This window comes from Eleutherodactylus coqui, chromosome 7 (assembly GCF_035609145.1).
Source record: "Eleutherodactylus coqui strain aEleCoq1 chromosome 7, aEleCoq1.hap1, whole genome shotgun sequence".
Classification (NCBI taxonomy): domain Eukaryota; kingdom Metazoa; phylum Chordata; class Amphibia; order Anura; family Eleutherodactylidae; genus Eleutherodactylus; species Eleutherodactylus coqui.
Window position 1 is genome coordinate 73,656,939 of NC_089843.1, and position 16,400 is coordinate 73,673,338.

Below are 16,400 nucleotides of genomic sequence, written 5' to 3' on the forward strand. Positions count from 1 at the left end.
GCTGCGGGGAAGAAATTTTAATCTGTGTGGACTGATTCCACATCAGATCCGCAGCAAAATCCACAGGCACATATAAGTGCCTCCCTGATTTCAATGAAAATCCACCCCATAGTTTATATGGTGCAGAATTGTCTATGTATGTATTTCAAAAAGTTATGGAAAAAAAAGAAGGGACACGTCACTTCTTGATGATGATTCATTTAGAAATCGGTTTTGGGTAATCTGGATCTATTGCATGCAGATTCGCAACAGAAATGTGCAGCTCAACCATGGATTTCTGCAGTGGATGATAACACAGACTTGTGTTAGATAATTCCAATACAGATTGACTGCACATACCGTTAGAGATATATTGTGTATTTCTTCAGGCAGTACTATATATTTACGGTATGAACACTGACATGGGCAAATTTTTATGTTTTATTTTACATACAGAACATGTGCTGCATTCAAAAAATCTTTAGACCCCTTCATTTTTTTACATTTGTTATGTAAAAAAATGAATTGAAGTTTTCCCCCATCGTACTGCACTCACCATCCCATAATGGCGAAGTGAAAACAGAATGTTAAGAATCTTTGCACATTTTTTAAAAGTTAGAAAACTAACATTTTGCACTGACATAATTATTAAGACCTTTTGGTTCGACACTTGAAGTTTAGCTCTGGGGGCCTCCCATTTATCTGGATCATCGTTCAGATGTTTCTACACCGTGATTGGAGTCACCTGGAGTAAATTCACTTGATTGGACATACTGTAATTTTAAAAGACACACCCCTGTCTATATAAGGTCTTATAGCTCGTAATGCATATCAGAGCCAAAACCAAGCCATGCCCAGGAAAGAACTGCCTTTAGTGGTCAGACACAGGATTGTGTGGAGGCACAGATCTGGAGAAGGCTACAAAAATTCTGCTGCACTGAAAGTTCCCAAGAGCACAGCAGCCTCCATAGTTCTTAAATGGAAGGCGTTTGGAACGACCTGGACTCTTCCTAGAGCTGGCCGACCCACCAAACTAAGTAATCTGGGGAGAAGGGCCTTGGTAAGAGACGTGATTAAGAACCCAATGGTCACTCTGACTGAGCTCCAAAGATCCTGTGTGCAGATAGTAGAAACTTCCAGGTCTACCATCACAGCCGCACTCCAACAATCGTGAATTTATGACAGAGTGACCAGAAGGAAGCCGATTCTCAGTAAGCTACACATGAATTTTAAGCGTTATGTCTGGAGGAAACCAGGCACTGTTCATCACCTGCTCAATACCATCCTTACAGTGAAGTATGGTGGTGGCGGCATCATGCTGTGGGGGTATTTTTTACCAGCTGGTACAGGGCGACTGGCCAGGGTTGATGGAAAGCTGAATAGAGCAGAATACAGAGATGTTCTTCATGAAGACCTGATCCAGAGCGTAGGGGACCTCAGACTGGGCAGAAGATTCACCTTCCAATAAGACAATGACCATAAGCACACAGCTAAGACAACACAGGAGGGGCTTAGGGACAACTCTGTGAATGTCCTTGAGTGGCCCAGCCAGAGCCCTGACTTGAACCCAATTGAATATATCTGGAGAGACCTGAAAATGGTTGTTCACATACGCCCCTCATCCAACCTGACAGAGCTGGAGAGGATCTGCAGAGAAGAACAACAGAAAATCCCAAATCCCCAAACCTTGTGGCATCATATCCAAGAAGACTGGAGGCTGTAATCACTGCCAAAGGTGCTTCAGCTAAGTGCTGAGTACAGGGCGTTAATACTTGTGGCAATGCAAAATGTTAGTTTTTAAATTTTTTTAAAATGTACAAAGATTTCTCCCATGCTGCTTTCACTTGGGGTATATCGCGTGCAGAAAGATGGGGGGAAAACTTTTCATTTACACAAGACCACAACATAACAAAATGTAAAAAACCTTAAAGGGTATGAAGACTTTCCAAATGCATTGTACAAAGTCATTTCTTTTTCTGAAGTGCAATACTGTTTATTGGCCAGGAGGTGGAGCTACATATACTGTATATATTTGTCATCACTCAACACAATGCAATCGTTTACTTGGTATTTTAGCAGCCGTGTGTTTATGCTTTTGGCTTACTATGAGAGTAAGGCCACTCTCAGCAAAACACCGTAATTTGGATCTGTGTTTTCGAATGCAGGTTATTGCATTCAACAGCGCTTTTTAACGCACCCCATCATTGTAATGGGTGGTGAGCTGTGTTAAGAAGCTCGAAAAACATGGCAAAACAGAGCAGACAGCGCTCGAAAATCACGGACTTCAAGCGCAGGTCTGCGAGGCCCCATTGAAATCAATGGGAGTGTGGTAGCGCGATTATCGCAGCATTCAAAACACCACGAAAACTACAGTAAAAAGCGCATGTGTGAGAGTGGCCTAAGAATGAAGATTATATTATGAGCAATAATAACATATCTGCTTTACAGCTTTACTGAAGATGGGTGATATGTATTACTACGGTGACAAGAGTCAGCACAAAGACCTGGAGCTTTCAATGAAGATGTACACGCAGGCGGCGCTGCAGGGCGAATCGCAGGTAAGTAAACATGTCTGATGTTGCAAGGATGGCAACAATGTTTATGGAAATTGATACTTCAGAATATTTCCCAATCTTTATATTGCATCCCCATCTTGTATGTTGGGTTGATTTACATTTCCTTGTTGACCGAGTTCTTTATCTTTTTTTAGGGTTTTTACAACCTCGCCCAGCTGGCTCAAGAAGGAATCTCCATACCGGAGTATTTGCTGAGACATCTGAATATTGAGACATCTTTGTATCGGAACAATCGTTCCCTGGCGATAGAGCTGTATGAAAGGTGCAGTTGTGGAGCGCCCTCTATGTTCAGAATAGACCATTGTTTCCAAAGCTGCAGTCTTATTACATCTCTATAGTAACTGTCGTGTATTTTTGAACTGATCCTCCGTATTAGATATCTGATGGCAGATTTTCTGTAAAAGTTTTAAAACTTACAAGTAAAATGCAAAAGTTTGTTCAGCCAGTCATTAACCCTTTCCAATCCAATTTTAGATTCAGGGTTGCCTAAAAGGCTTTCTCTTTTTGCTGTTATACAATGGTGCCATCTGCTGGCTAAAGTCAGTGTGTGTGCGCCAGAGAGGCTCCAACAGCGGAGTGGCTGGCAATAGACGGTAGGAATACCCTGTCGGATGTCTTCTGACATTGGAGCTGTACAAGCTTCAGTCAGAATGTAGGAAGACATCAGACAGTGGATTGGAAAGGGTTAATAGAGAAGTTCATTTTTTTGTAGTTCATATAAGAATGAAGTCCTCACACATGTGTATACGACACTGTATTACAAAGGGCTCTAAAATATGGCATCCAATACAGCATTGGCAAGATGTTTTTTCTGAAGGACTCCTAATACAAAAGTTATACGGTGCCAGAATAGGATACCTATAGAAATCTATGGACCCCTACTCCGATTCCATCGCCACTGATTTCGTAATGAGGCATATAAAGGTTGCTTGCTGGTGATCAGCCTGATGGATGAGCTACTATTTATGCATCTTGTAAACATCAGAAATGGGTAGATGGAAGATTACCTCTGTAGCGCCACCTGTTGGAAGGCAGCATTTTAACACACTTTGTAACAATGACTGGCAATTGTGAGCCAAAGCGAGACTAATCATGCACAGACAGTAGAGATGAGCGAGCCTACTCAGCCACACCCCTTTTTTGCCCGAGTACCGCGATTTTCGAGTTCTTCCGTACTTGGGCGAAAAGATTCGGGGGGGCGCCGTGGGTGAGTGGGGGGTTGCAGCGGGGAGTGGGGGGGAGAGGGAGAGAGAGAGGGCTCCCCCCTGTTCCCCGCTGCTACCCCCCGCGCCGCCACGCCTCCCCCCGCCCTCCGGCGCCCCCCGAATCTTTTCACCCGAGTACTGAAGTACTCGAAAATCGCGGTGCTCGCTCGAGTAATTACTCGAAATGAGTAGGTTCGCTCATCTCTAACAGACAGCTGTTTCGTGGTACTTCCCCCTCATCAGTGTGCAGTAGGTTTCTGGCTTGGCTAGTGAGAGGCCTATAGATGTGGGTCAAGAAGGGTATCGTTTCTCCTTAGAGAGCACCTAGAAGGTGTGTGAGGAGACTTATAAGGCCATGCAAGCTCCTCTGAGAAATATGTAAGTAGGAAGAAGGAACAATATCTCTGTATCACCACCTACTGGAAGGCAGTATTTCTGCTGGTAAACATCACATTCACATACAGTAAAATGCTCCATGACTACCGTGTGTCCCCAAAAAGCCGTTCTGGTCCCTCCCACTGGGACAGCTCTCCTGCAGGCTTCCATGCAGTCCTCAATGCCAATGCAACATCTCTCGTTGGTGACAGGGCTTGAATACCCTGCCTCCAGCAACCGATTGCTCTGATTGGTTCAGGAGCGTCACCTGAGACAATCAAAGCTGGCGTTTGATGAACCAATCACGGCCATTCATTGAATTACATCATTGAATGGCTGTGATTAGTTCATCAAATGCCGGTTTTGATTGGCTGAGGCGGTGCCCCTGAACAAATCAGAGAAATCGCTTGCTGGAGGTGGAGTATTCAAGCCCAGTCACCAGCAAGAGATGCTCCGTCGGCATTGAGGACAACACAGAAGCTTGCAGGAGCGCCGCAGCCCAGCGGGAGGGACCTGAATGACTCTGCTAGGTGAGCGTAAGAAACCCCCCAGAAATAAGACCCTGTGCCTCTTTTGGGGCAAAAATTAATATAAGACAGGGTCTTATTTTCTGGGAAACACAGTATCTACTTTAAGAGTAAATAGTGGTTCATTCTGGTTATTTAGATGAGATAAAAACCGAGGTATAATACCAGCCAAATACTCTAGATGACTCATTCATGCAACAACTATTCCTCCTGACTCATAAATGCGCTCTGTTTGGTTGCTCATACATACGTTTTCAATGGGAAGAGCGTGGTAAGGCTTATCTCCTGCAAAAACAAAGGATTAGCTATGCTGAAATCCCCGCTCGTACACATTAGACCATTGGCCAGTTGAGCTGCCATCTATTGTGTGTTTGTATAAGGGCTTCCTGAGGCCTCTTTGTTGTGTGGAGTAACAATGGAGGATATAAGCCGGGATGTGATGAAGCCTTGGAGGTGACAGTCACTTATGTACACAAACAAGAAGCCTGATGTTCTTGATAATAACTATATACCTGTAGGAAAAATAAACCTTTCTGTTTTCCTTCTGTAGATGTCAGAATGAGAGCGCTGAGGAGAGCATTAGTCCTTGCACGTTGGTGCTGCTTTACCTGCAGCTGTCTGACACCTGGCAGTTCATACGGAATTCCTCTTTGGTAATGATTACAACTACCGTTTACAATGATAATATAGAAGTGTGAAAAGTTATGGTACAATATGGTCAACTTTTTTCCTTTTTCTTCTAGGTTTATATACTGGGGACTATCATACTGGCTACATTTATATTACAGTGTGTATATACCCTGCAAGGTGAGACCCCATTAGATAATTACACCTTCTGTAGGCCAGCTGCCTTCATTCATTACTAGAATTGTTCTTTACATCTTTACTAGAGATGAGCAAGTATACTCACTAAGGCACATTACTCGAGCGGGTAGTGCCTTAGCCGAGTATCTCCCCACTCATCTCTAATCTTTACTACAAAATAAAAGATTGAGATTCCTATAGATCATAGAAGAGTTATACTTTTTTATATACGTGTTTTCATTTATTCAGTAATTTATTTTTACTTCTTTTAATAACTATTTTTTTACAGCTATGTCTCCCATGACGTCATATATAAACCTTTGGGGGTCATTCCCTTTGTTTTTTTTAAATTTTTTTTAACGTCACACCTTTCCACTGTAGCTGGGGACACAGTTACAGGAAAAAACATCCCCCCTATGATAACAGTAGATGTTACAGCAAAGTGGAGAGAAAGGCCCCAGTGAAGTATTTCCAACAGACAATGTCAGAGGTACCTTTTGCAGTGAAGGCTAAGAGGCGAGCAGCAGAGCTCAAAGCACAGCCAAGTGGACTAGACTGACGTAATAATGAAACCCTAGTTTCACTACCTGTTACGGGTGGTGCACCGTGACAATTTTATTTCTGCATGCATTCTATTAAAGGGGTTGTCCCGCGGCAGCAAGTGGGTCTATACACTTCTGTATGGCCATATTAATGCACTTTGTAATGTACATTGTGCATTAATTATGACCCATACAGAAGTTATAAGAAGTTTTTCACTTACCTGCTCCGTTGCTAGCGTCCTCGTTTCCATGGAGCCGTCTAATCTCCAGATTAGACGCGCTTGCGCAGTCCGGGTCTTCTTCTTTTCTGAATGGGGCCGCTCGTGCCGGAGAGCGACTCCGTGTAGCTCCGCCCCGTCACGTGCCGATTCCAGCCAATCAGGAGGCTGGAATCGGCAATGGACCGCACAGAAGCCCTGCGGTCCACCGAGGGAGAAGATCCCGGCGGCCATCTTCAGCAGGTAAGTAAGATGTCACCAGAGCGCGGGGATTCAGGTAAGCGCTGTGCGGTTTTTTTTTTTAAGTCCCTGCATCGGGTTTGTCTCGCGCCGAACGGGGGGGCTGTTGAAAAAAAACAAAAACCGTTTCGGCGCGGGACAACCCCTTTAAGATGTGCCACAGGAACAGCTTAATAGGCAGAAATACACGGCAGCCCTGGGGGCTTTCACAAGGCTGCCATGACACCCAAATCGCACCCTGCAAACTCATTGCTAGAGGGCTGTTGAGGAGACAGAGGGAAGCTCCCTTCTTCTGTCGGATCATTTAAATGCCACTATCAGAATTATCAGTGGTGTCTATATGCTTAAAACTGCAGTTGGAGTTATCTTTGATTGCGGCTATCAAAGACAACTGACATCTGCTGTGAATGGAACGAGTGTGACTCCTGGGCCCACTCTATACCCCCCCCCCCCCGCCACCAGTTAACTATCATCTCACTTATATAATGTTATCACTCCCATTAGCATCTTTTTTATTATATACCCACAGGGTAATGCACAGTTTTAGGTTCCTTTTCGGTATCCTGAAAGCTCTTACACAGACTGCTCTCTATAGAAACCTCTAGACTACAAGCTGTCATAAACCAGCCTGTGCCTGCTGATAAATCAGTAGCAAAATGTCCTGCATGTGTGTTGTGTGCGCACTCCAGACACTAAAGGGAGCACTTAATGGCTAATCTGGCTTCAGCAAATAAATGTGATTCTTATAAAGTTATACAGTCTTTCAGTTTATCAGTTCCTTAAAGAGGTTTTTTTAATTTTTTTTAATTTTTATTTTTACAAAAAGAGGTTTCCCATGATAGAAAATAATAAGCAAGCTTATACTCGCCTCTCTGGGCTCCAAGCATCTCCCGTAACATGACTCTGTCCTCAGTCTGTGTTTACAGGCTGCTGCAGCCAATCACAGTCCGCCGCTCAAGCATGGAGTCAGTGATTGGCTGCAGATGGCTGTGACGTAGAGCTGGGGGAGTCGACTATAGCACCATTTATTATTTTTTATCATGGGGAACCTGTTTTTTTTTCATTATTTCAGACAACCCCTTGAAGGTTTTTAAGATCTTTTCTTGCTGTTATTTACTAGGAATTTTTAGTATTTACTTGCATGAAATAAAAATTTAGCCCTTGTCTTGTGGTGTTCTTGTATCCATCATGTGACCAAGACGAGTCGTTATCAACTAGAGTAAACAATAAAAAATCCAATTATACTGTGTGTCTGTAAGCCAATATCTTAAAAACCACAATGCCCTTGGTATTGAAACAATTCCCTAAAACAAAAGTTTTCCCAGCGGTGAGCCTACATTTAGGAAACATTGCATGCTTATCTCTTTGTTGGCGACTTTGCTGTTGCAGAGCATTCACTGTAAATCACCATAGCCCTATACATGGGCTCTGAAAATAATGCCTAAAATTACATGTGTAATTCTATAATTTCCTTTTTTCCAGAAAATATCTCGCAGTCCAGAAGAGCGAACAATGTCCAACGTTCATCACCACCAGAAGACAACCCCAGTACTACTCCAACACCTGAGCCAACAGAAACTTCTGTGGGAAACAGTTTTGCGCCACCTAATTCTGAGAATGGCAACCTAAGCCTGACCAGATGACGCACAATGCAAAGTGATGGTCCTGAACTGATGGCATATAATGAGCACCTTCTGTCACTTATGGACATCATCAAAAATGGCATTTGTTATGAGCCATGGCGAAGGTGTTATGTGTCCTTGTGGAGCAGCACTCAGTGAGGTGCCGCACTTTTACTTCATCCTTGCTGTGAATTTGAATATATGAAGGAATATTTCTGTTTAAGAGGAAATTGACAAAGAAAAATTGCAGGCAATTTTCTAGATATGTATGAGAATAAAAACCATTTTAAATCTCATGGCTATTATTACCCATTATTTGATGATATAAGATGAAGTCATGTGATCTCCTTGGATTTAAGTAGAGATTACGATAAGAACATTAGTCCGACAATTATGTACAAATCTATTGAAATTTAACCATTGCGAAGTATAGCAAACAATCCATTTATAACCATGTTTATTATGGAGGAAACATAATTAATTGTACTTTTTTTGAATCAGCTTCTGTTAGTTCACAGCTTGTTTCAAGCGAAGACCTTCCTCATCATCATTGTCATAGGCAACTCAGCAGGGCGTTCGAAAGAAAAGTAGGGTTGCGTCATTACATCACATGGTGGGTAATCATCTTGAACTATGTCTGGTTCTTCTGATCATCAAAAATACTAATCACAGCTCCCAACATGAATGATTCACTACTTAATGAGGACATGAATGAGCAGTTTGAAGCTGGCCATACATTAGGGATTTCAGACGGCCACTTTCTGAAGGACTTGTCATTTTTGATTGGTTTGGATGACCATGCCATACATTAAAATGACAAATCTCTGTGTCCTCGTCTGGGTTTCCATTGATAGGATACACATGTTTCATTGAATAAGGATCTCAACTGCAGTACCTGATAATGACCAAAACAAATAACACGGCAGATCAACTTTTCATCAGGTATGTGTGTTGTATTGTGATGTGCAGTGGTTCTTAGGTCATAGTGCCCTAACCAGTATGGCACCAAATGCAATGATGGGGAACCAAACAGTAGCTAGTGTCAACCAGCATATGAACAAAGGGTGTGAACATGCCATGTTACCCATTCAATAGTATAGTTTTGGTCTGCTAACTGAAAACAAAGTAATAATGGAAAACCCCACGGATAGCAAATCTGAGCTTGTAGTGCCAAGGTGATTGCATGCTGTTGTTGCCAGCGGTCTAGCTTGGAAGGGGCTAAATCGTAATTGGACTCCAGATTATGTGACTGTTATGGAAGAAAGATTTCTTGCAGCGGAAAGGATAATATCTCGTGCCTTGGGATAATGGAGCTTAAGGACGATACTTCTGGGAAAGATTTGGGTTTATTTAAAAACTGTCCAATCCAGTTTTTAAGTCTGATATAAAGAAAAAATATCACATTAGAGCCGAGCAGTAAAGACTAGAGATGAGCGAGCACACTCATTCGAGCATTAGGGTACTCGAGATGCTCGCTACGCGGTACTCAAGTCAGTTCCATTTCCTTCCCTGCATGTTTAGCGCCATTTTCTGGCCAATAGACATGCAGGGAAGGCATTACAACTTCCTCCTATGACGTGCCAGCCCTATCCAACCCCCTGCAGTGAGTGGCTGGCAAGATCAAGTGACCGCCGAGTTCTTAAAACGGTCCCGCCCGCGGCTAGCCTCAGACACATGCTGGCAGAGGTCAGGGAAAGTGCTGCTGCTGGTATAGGAAAAGTGTTAGTGTAGGATCCTGTCTTCAAGAACCCCAACGGTCCTTCTTAGGGCCACATCTGACTGTCTGCATTACTGTTGTGGCTGGCTGGGAGCAGTAGTGCACCGTTTTTATTTTTTTTTCATCTCGGGCTGTGCAGGCCATTACATCTATAGCGTTCTCAGTCTGCAGTGCATTATACAGAGTATAGGGAAAGTGGTAGTGTAGGATCCTGTCTTCAAGAACCCCAACGGTCCTTCTTAGGGCTACATCTGACCATGTGCATTTTAGTTGTGGCCTGCTGGGAGTAGTAGTACATTCATTTTTGTATTACACATCTAGGCCTGTTCGCAGCCTTTCAGTAATACTTTTTTTCAGGCTGCAGTGCCTTACAATACTGCTCTCACCATGAAACCGCACTCCAGTATTTCCTAGCCATCTGCGAACGACTTCATTTATACCGTTCTCTGCTTGCAATGAATTAGACACAGAGTGTTGGGGCACAGCTACTTCTATAGGGAAAGTTATATACACTATACATTCCGTATCCTCCGTGCAAATACCCTAAAGCTCCTTCGTTTTAGCTACATCTGACCGTGTGCATTTTAGTTGGGGCCCGCTGGGAGTTCTAGTGCATCCATTTTTGAATTATGCATCTAGGCCTGTTAGAAGCCTGTCAGTAATAGCGTTCTCAGCCTGCAGTGCCGTACAACCAGCTCTCGCCGTGAAACTGCACTCAAATATTTCCTAGCCTACTGCGAACGACTTTGTTTATACCGTTCTGTGTCTGCAGTGCATTAGACAGAGGTCTCACCGCTAAACAGTACTGTAATATTACCGGGGGCCACTGCAAAGTATTTCAGCTATGCCGTTGTGCAGAGCGTCTCACAATACCCTTTCTTGGCGACGTTGAGATAGCCGCAGTTACCAGCACTATCCACTGGCTTTAGAGTCTTCTCCCACTCCACACAGCCTCTATTATCTACAAGTCTCTGTGAGCGGTAAATTACCCCTAGGTATCAGCGCAAGACAGCGGGTTACTTTTTTCAAGTCACAGCATAGAGCCTCCACTATCTACAAGTCTCTGTGTGCAGTGAATTAAGCCACAGTTGTCAGTGCTGTACAGTGGGGTAATTTATTTGGGCCCTTCTCTATTCTTAATAATCATGATGAAGAGGAAGGGTAAGGGTCGAGGACGTGGACGCGGACGTCCAAGTGAGGGTGTGGGCACAGGCCGAGTTCCTGGTCCAGATGAATCACAGACGGCTGCTGCGGGATTAGGAGAGAGGCAAGTTTCTGCGGTCCCCAGCTTCATATGACAATTTATGGGTCCGCGTGGTAGACCTTTATTACAAACAGAGCAGTGCGAGCAGGTCCTGTCGTGGATGGCAGAAAATGCGTCCAGCAATGTATCGACCACCCAGTCTTCTACGCAGTCCACTACTTCCGGCTTAGGGACTGCAACTCTGAATCCTCTGGCTGCTAGTCCTCCTTCCTCCCAGCCTCCTCACTCCATGAAAATGACATATTCTGAGCAGGCAGACTCCCAGGAACTGTTCTCGGGTCCCTGCCACAAGTAGGAAAAACTGGTCCCTCTCTCACCTGAGGAGTTTGTCGTGACCGATGCCGAACCTTTGGAAAGTTCCCAGAGTCCGGGTGATGAGGCTGGGGACTTACGGCAACTGTCTCAAGAGCTTTTTGTGGATGAGGAGGATGATGATGATGAGACACAGTTGTCTATCAGTGAGGTAGTAGTAAGGGCAGTAAGTCCGAGGGAGGAGCGCACAGAGGATTCGGAGGAAGAGCAGCTGGACGATGAGGTGACTGACCCCACCTGGTTTGCTAAGCCTACTGAGGACAGGGCTTCAGAGGGGGAGGCAAGTGCAGCAGCAGGACAGGTTGGAAGAAGCAGTGGAGTGGCCAGGGGTAGAGGCAGGGTCAGAGCGAAGAATCCCCCAACTGTTTCCCAAAGCACCCCCTCGCGGCAAGCCCCCAAGCAGAGGGATAGGTGTTCAAAGGTGTGGATGTTTTTCAGTGAAAGCGCGGACGACCGACGAACAGTGGTGTGCAACCTGTGTCACACAAAGATCAGCCAGGGAGCCACCACTACCAGCCTCACCACCACCAGCATGCACAGGCATATGATGGCCAAGCACCCCACAAGGTGGGACGAAGGCCGTTCACCGCCTCCTGGTCACACCACTGCCTCTTCCCTTGTGCCCCAACCTGCCACAGAGATCTAATCCCCCTCTCAGGACACAGGCACGAGCGCCTCCCGGCCTGCACCCACACCCTTACCTCCACTGTCCTCCACCCCATCCAGCAATGTCTCTTAGCGCAGCGTTCAGCTGTCGCTAACACAAACGTTGGAGCAAAAGCGCAAATACTCCGTCACACACCCGCACGCACAAGCTTTAAACGTGCACATTGCCAAATTAATCAGCCTGGAAATGCTGCCGTGCAGGCTTGTGGAAACAGGGGCTTTCAAAAACATGATGGCGGCGGTGGTCCCGCGCTACTTGGTCCCCAGTCGCCACTATTTTTCCCGGTGTGCCGTCCCAGCCCTACACCAGCACGTCTCCCACAACATAAATCATGCCCTCACCAACGTGGTTACTGGGAAGGTCCACTTAACCACGGACATGTGGACAAGTACTGGTGGGCAGGGCCACTATATCTCCCTGACGGCACATTGGGTGAATTTGGTGGAGGCTGGGACCGAGCCAGAGCCTGGGACCGCTCACATCCTACCCACACCCAGAATAGCGGGTCCTACCTCGGTGCTGGTATCTGCGGTGTGTTATGCCACCTCCTCCAAGCCCTCCCCCTCCGCCTCCTCCTACACCCCCTCTGCCTCTCAATTAAGAAATGTGAGCACGGCGCCTGCAGTCGGTATCGCGTGGCATGGCAGCAAAGCGGTGGGCAAGCGTCAGCAGGCCATGCTGAAACTAATCAGCTTAGGTGACAAGAGGCACATGGCCCCCAAACTGTTGCAGGGTCTGACAGAGCAGACCGACCTCTGGCTTTCGCCGCTGAGCCTCCAACCGGGCATGGTTGTATGTGACAACTGCCGTAACCTGGTGGCAGCTCTGCAGCCTCACACACATGCCATGCTTGGCCCACGTCTTCAATCTGGTGGTTCAGCGGTTTCTGAAAAACTACCCCTACTTGTCTGACCTGCTTGGCAAGGTGCGCTGCGTCTGCGCACATTTCCGCAAGTCCACCACAGATGCTGCCACACTGAGGACCCTGCAACATCGGTTTCAGCTGCCAGAGCACCGACTGCTGTGCGACGTGCCCACACGGTGGAATTCTACGCTGCACATGTTGACCAGGCTGTATGATCAGCGTAGAGCAATAGTGGAATACCAACTCCAACATGGGCGGCGTAGTGGTAGTCAGCCTCCCCAATTCTTTACCGAGGAGTGGGCCTGGATGGCAGATATCTGCCAGGTCCTCGGAAACTTTGAGGAGTCTACCCAGATGGTGAGCGGCGATGCTGCAATCATTAGCGTTACCATCCCGCTGCTTCGCCTGCTGAGAAGTTCGCTGCAAAGCATAAAGGCCGACACTTTGCAGTTGGAACAGGAGACGGGGGATGAAAGTATGTCACTTGATAGCCAGACCACCCTCATGTCTATATCTCAGCGCATTTTGGAGGAGGGGGAGGAGCAGGAGGAGGAGGGGGAAGAGACAGCTGGGCACACTGCAGTGGGTACTCATGATGCTTGCGTCTCATCTGTTCAGCGTGTATAGGCTGTGGAGGAGGAGGAGGATCCTGAAAGTCATCTTCCTAGTGTGAACAGCGATGTGTTGCGCACTGGTACCCTGGTACACATGGCTGACTTCATGTTAGGCTGCCTTTCTCGTGACCCTCGTGTTGGCATTCTGGCCAACACGGATTACTGGGTGTACACCCTTCTCGACCCACGGTATAAGGAGAACCTTTCCACTCTCATTCCCGAAGAGGAAAGAGGTACGAGAGTGATGCAATACCACAGAGCCCTGGTGGAAAAAGTGATGCTAAACTTCCCATCTGACAGCGCTAGTGGTAGAAGACGCAGTTCCGAGGGCCAAGTAGCAGGGGAGGCGCGGGGATCAGGCAGCTTTCCAGCGCAGGCAGGGGAACACTCTCCAAGGCCTTTTCCAGCTTTATGGCTCCCCAGCAAGACTGTGTCACCACTCCCCAGTCAAGGCTGAGTGGGAGGGAGCACTGTAAAAAGATGGTGAGGGAGTACGTAGCCGATCATACCACTGTCCTCTGTGATGCCTCTGCTCCATACAACTATTGGGTGTCAAAGCTGGACACGTGACCTGAACTCGCGCTGTACGCCCTGGAGGTGCTGGTCTGCCCTGCCGCTAGCATCTTGTCAGAGAGGGTGTTTAGTGCAGCTGGGGGAATCATCACGGATAAGCGTACCTGCCTATCAACTGCCAGTGCCGACATGCTTACTATCATAAAGATGAACAAAGGCTGGATTTCCCCAGACTTCTCTTCTCCAACGGCGGAGAGCAACGGAACCTAAAGATTCTTTTCACTGCAACCGGAGAAAAAAGCATTATCTATCACCAGGGAAAAAGGGGGGATTAGCTTTGTCAATCACTCTCGGATATTACTCCTCTCCCTCCTACTCCTCCTCCTAAAACAGCATGTCATTACGCTGAACTGCCAATTTTTCAGCGGCCGAAAAGGCTCTGCTTACAATTTTTTTACAATTTTTCAAAGTTTCAAAAGTATTGTATTGATACTTTAACAGTCAGAAACCAATTTTTTTCACAGGGCTGCCTCCAGGCTCTGTTACAAATTAAGCAACAGCGAGCTGTATCTTTAAAAAATGTTTATGGGTTTCACCTGCCCTCACAGTTGAGCAATTTTTCAGGGGTACACTTGTACTCTTGGTACACTAATTTTTCTGGCCTTCACCTATACTGTTATCTAACTAATTTTTCCCGCCTTCGCCTACACTCATGGTACACCAATGTTTCTGGGGTTCGCCTATACTCTTGCTACAGAAATATTACTGTGGTCTGCCTATACTTCAGCTACAGAAATGTTACAGGGGTCCGCCTCTACTTTTACTACAGAAATGTAACAGGGGTCTGCCTATACCTTTGCTACAGAAATGTTACTGGGGTCTGCCTATACTTCTGCTACAGAAATGTTACAGGGGTTTGCCTATACTTTAACTACAGAAATGTTACTGGGGTCCGCCTCTACTTTTACTACAGAAATGTTACAGGGGTCTGCCTATACCTTTGCTATAGAAATGTTACTGGGGTCCGCCTCTACTTTCACTACAGAAATGTTACAGGGGTCTGCCTATACTTTTACTACAGAAATGTTACAGGGGTCTGCCTATACCTTTGCTATAGAAATGTTACTGGGGTCCGCCTCTACTTTTACTACAGAAATGTTACAGGGGTCTGCCTATACCTTTGCTATAGAAATGTTACTGGGGTCCGCCTCTACTTTCACTACAGAAATGTTACAGGGGTCTGCCTATACCTTTGCTACAGAAATGTTACAGGGGTCCGTCTCTACTTTTACTACAGAAATGCTACAGGGGTCTGCCTATACCTTTGCTACAGAAATGTTACTGGGGTCTGCCTATACTTCTGCTACAGAAATGTTACAGGGGTTTGCCTATACTTTTACTACAGAAATGTTACTGGGGTCCGCCTCTACTTTTACTACAGAAATGTTACAGGGGTCTGCCTATACCTTTACTATAGAAATGTTACTGGGGTCCGCCTCTACTTTTACTACAGAAATGTTACAGGGGTCTGCCTATACCTTTGCTACAGAAATGTTACAGGGGTCCGTCTCTTCTTTTACTGCAGAAATGTTACAGGGGTCTGCCTATACCTTTGCTACAGAAATGTTACTGGCGTCCGCCTATACTTCTGCTACAGAAATGTTACAGGGGTCTGCCTATACCTTTGCTACAGAAATGTTACTGGGGTCTGCCTATACTTCTGCTACAGAAATGTTACAGGAGTTTGCCTATACTTTTACTACAGAAATGTTATTGGGGTCCGCCTCTACTTTTACTGCAGAAATGTTACAGGGGTCTGCCTATACCTTTACTATAGAAATGTTACTGTGGTCCGCCTCTACTTTTACTACAGAAATGTTACAGGGGTCTGCCTATACCTTTGCTACAGAAATGTTACAGGGGTCCGTCTCTTCTTTTACTACAGAAATGTTACAGGGGTCTGCCTATACCTTTGCTACAGAAATGTTACTGGGGTCTGCCTATACTTCTGCTAAAGAAATGTTAAAAGGGGTCTGCTTATACTTTTACTACAGAAATGTTATTGGGGTCTGTCTCTACTTTTACTACAGAAATGTTACAGGGGTCTGCCTATACCTTTGCTACAGAAATGTTACTGGGGTCTGCCTATACTTCTGCTAAAGAAATGTTAAAAGGGGTCTTCTTATACTTTTACTACAGAAATGTTATTGGGGTCTGCCTCTACTTTTACTACAGAAATGTTACAGGGGTCTGCCTATACCTATACTGTGGGTGCACAATGACTTCCCATCGCTGTGTTTTACCTATCTGGCACAAATACACTCACTGGCTAGGGTAGGGTGCAGAGAGCAGATGGCTTT

At 45.7% G+C, this 16,400-nt stretch overlaps 1 protein-coding gene across 1 annotated transcript in view; it reads left to right on the top strand.

The window, feature by feature from the left end:
- Nucleotides 1-8,384, top strand: part of SEL1L3 (SEL1L family member 3) — a 66,858-nt gene extending 58,474 nt beyond the window's left edge. The window contains exons 20-24 of the mRNA XM_066573215.1: nucleotides 2,428-2,537; nucleotides 2,690-2,817; nucleotides 5,213-5,315; nucleotides 5,406-5,469; nucleotides 7,949-8,384. Coding sequence (XP_066429312.1) covers nucleotides 2,428-2,537; nucleotides 2,690-2,817; nucleotides 5,213-5,315; nucleotides 5,406-5,469; nucleotides 7,949-8,109 — 566 coding nt within the window. The 3' untranslated portion in view covers nucleotides 8,110-8,384. The remainder of the gene's footprint in view (nucleotides 1-2,427; nucleotides 2,538-2,689; nucleotides 2,818-5,212; nucleotides 5,316-5,405; nucleotides 5,470-7,948) is intronic.
- The last annotated feature ends 8,016 nt before the right edge of the window (nucleotides 8,385-16,400 follow it).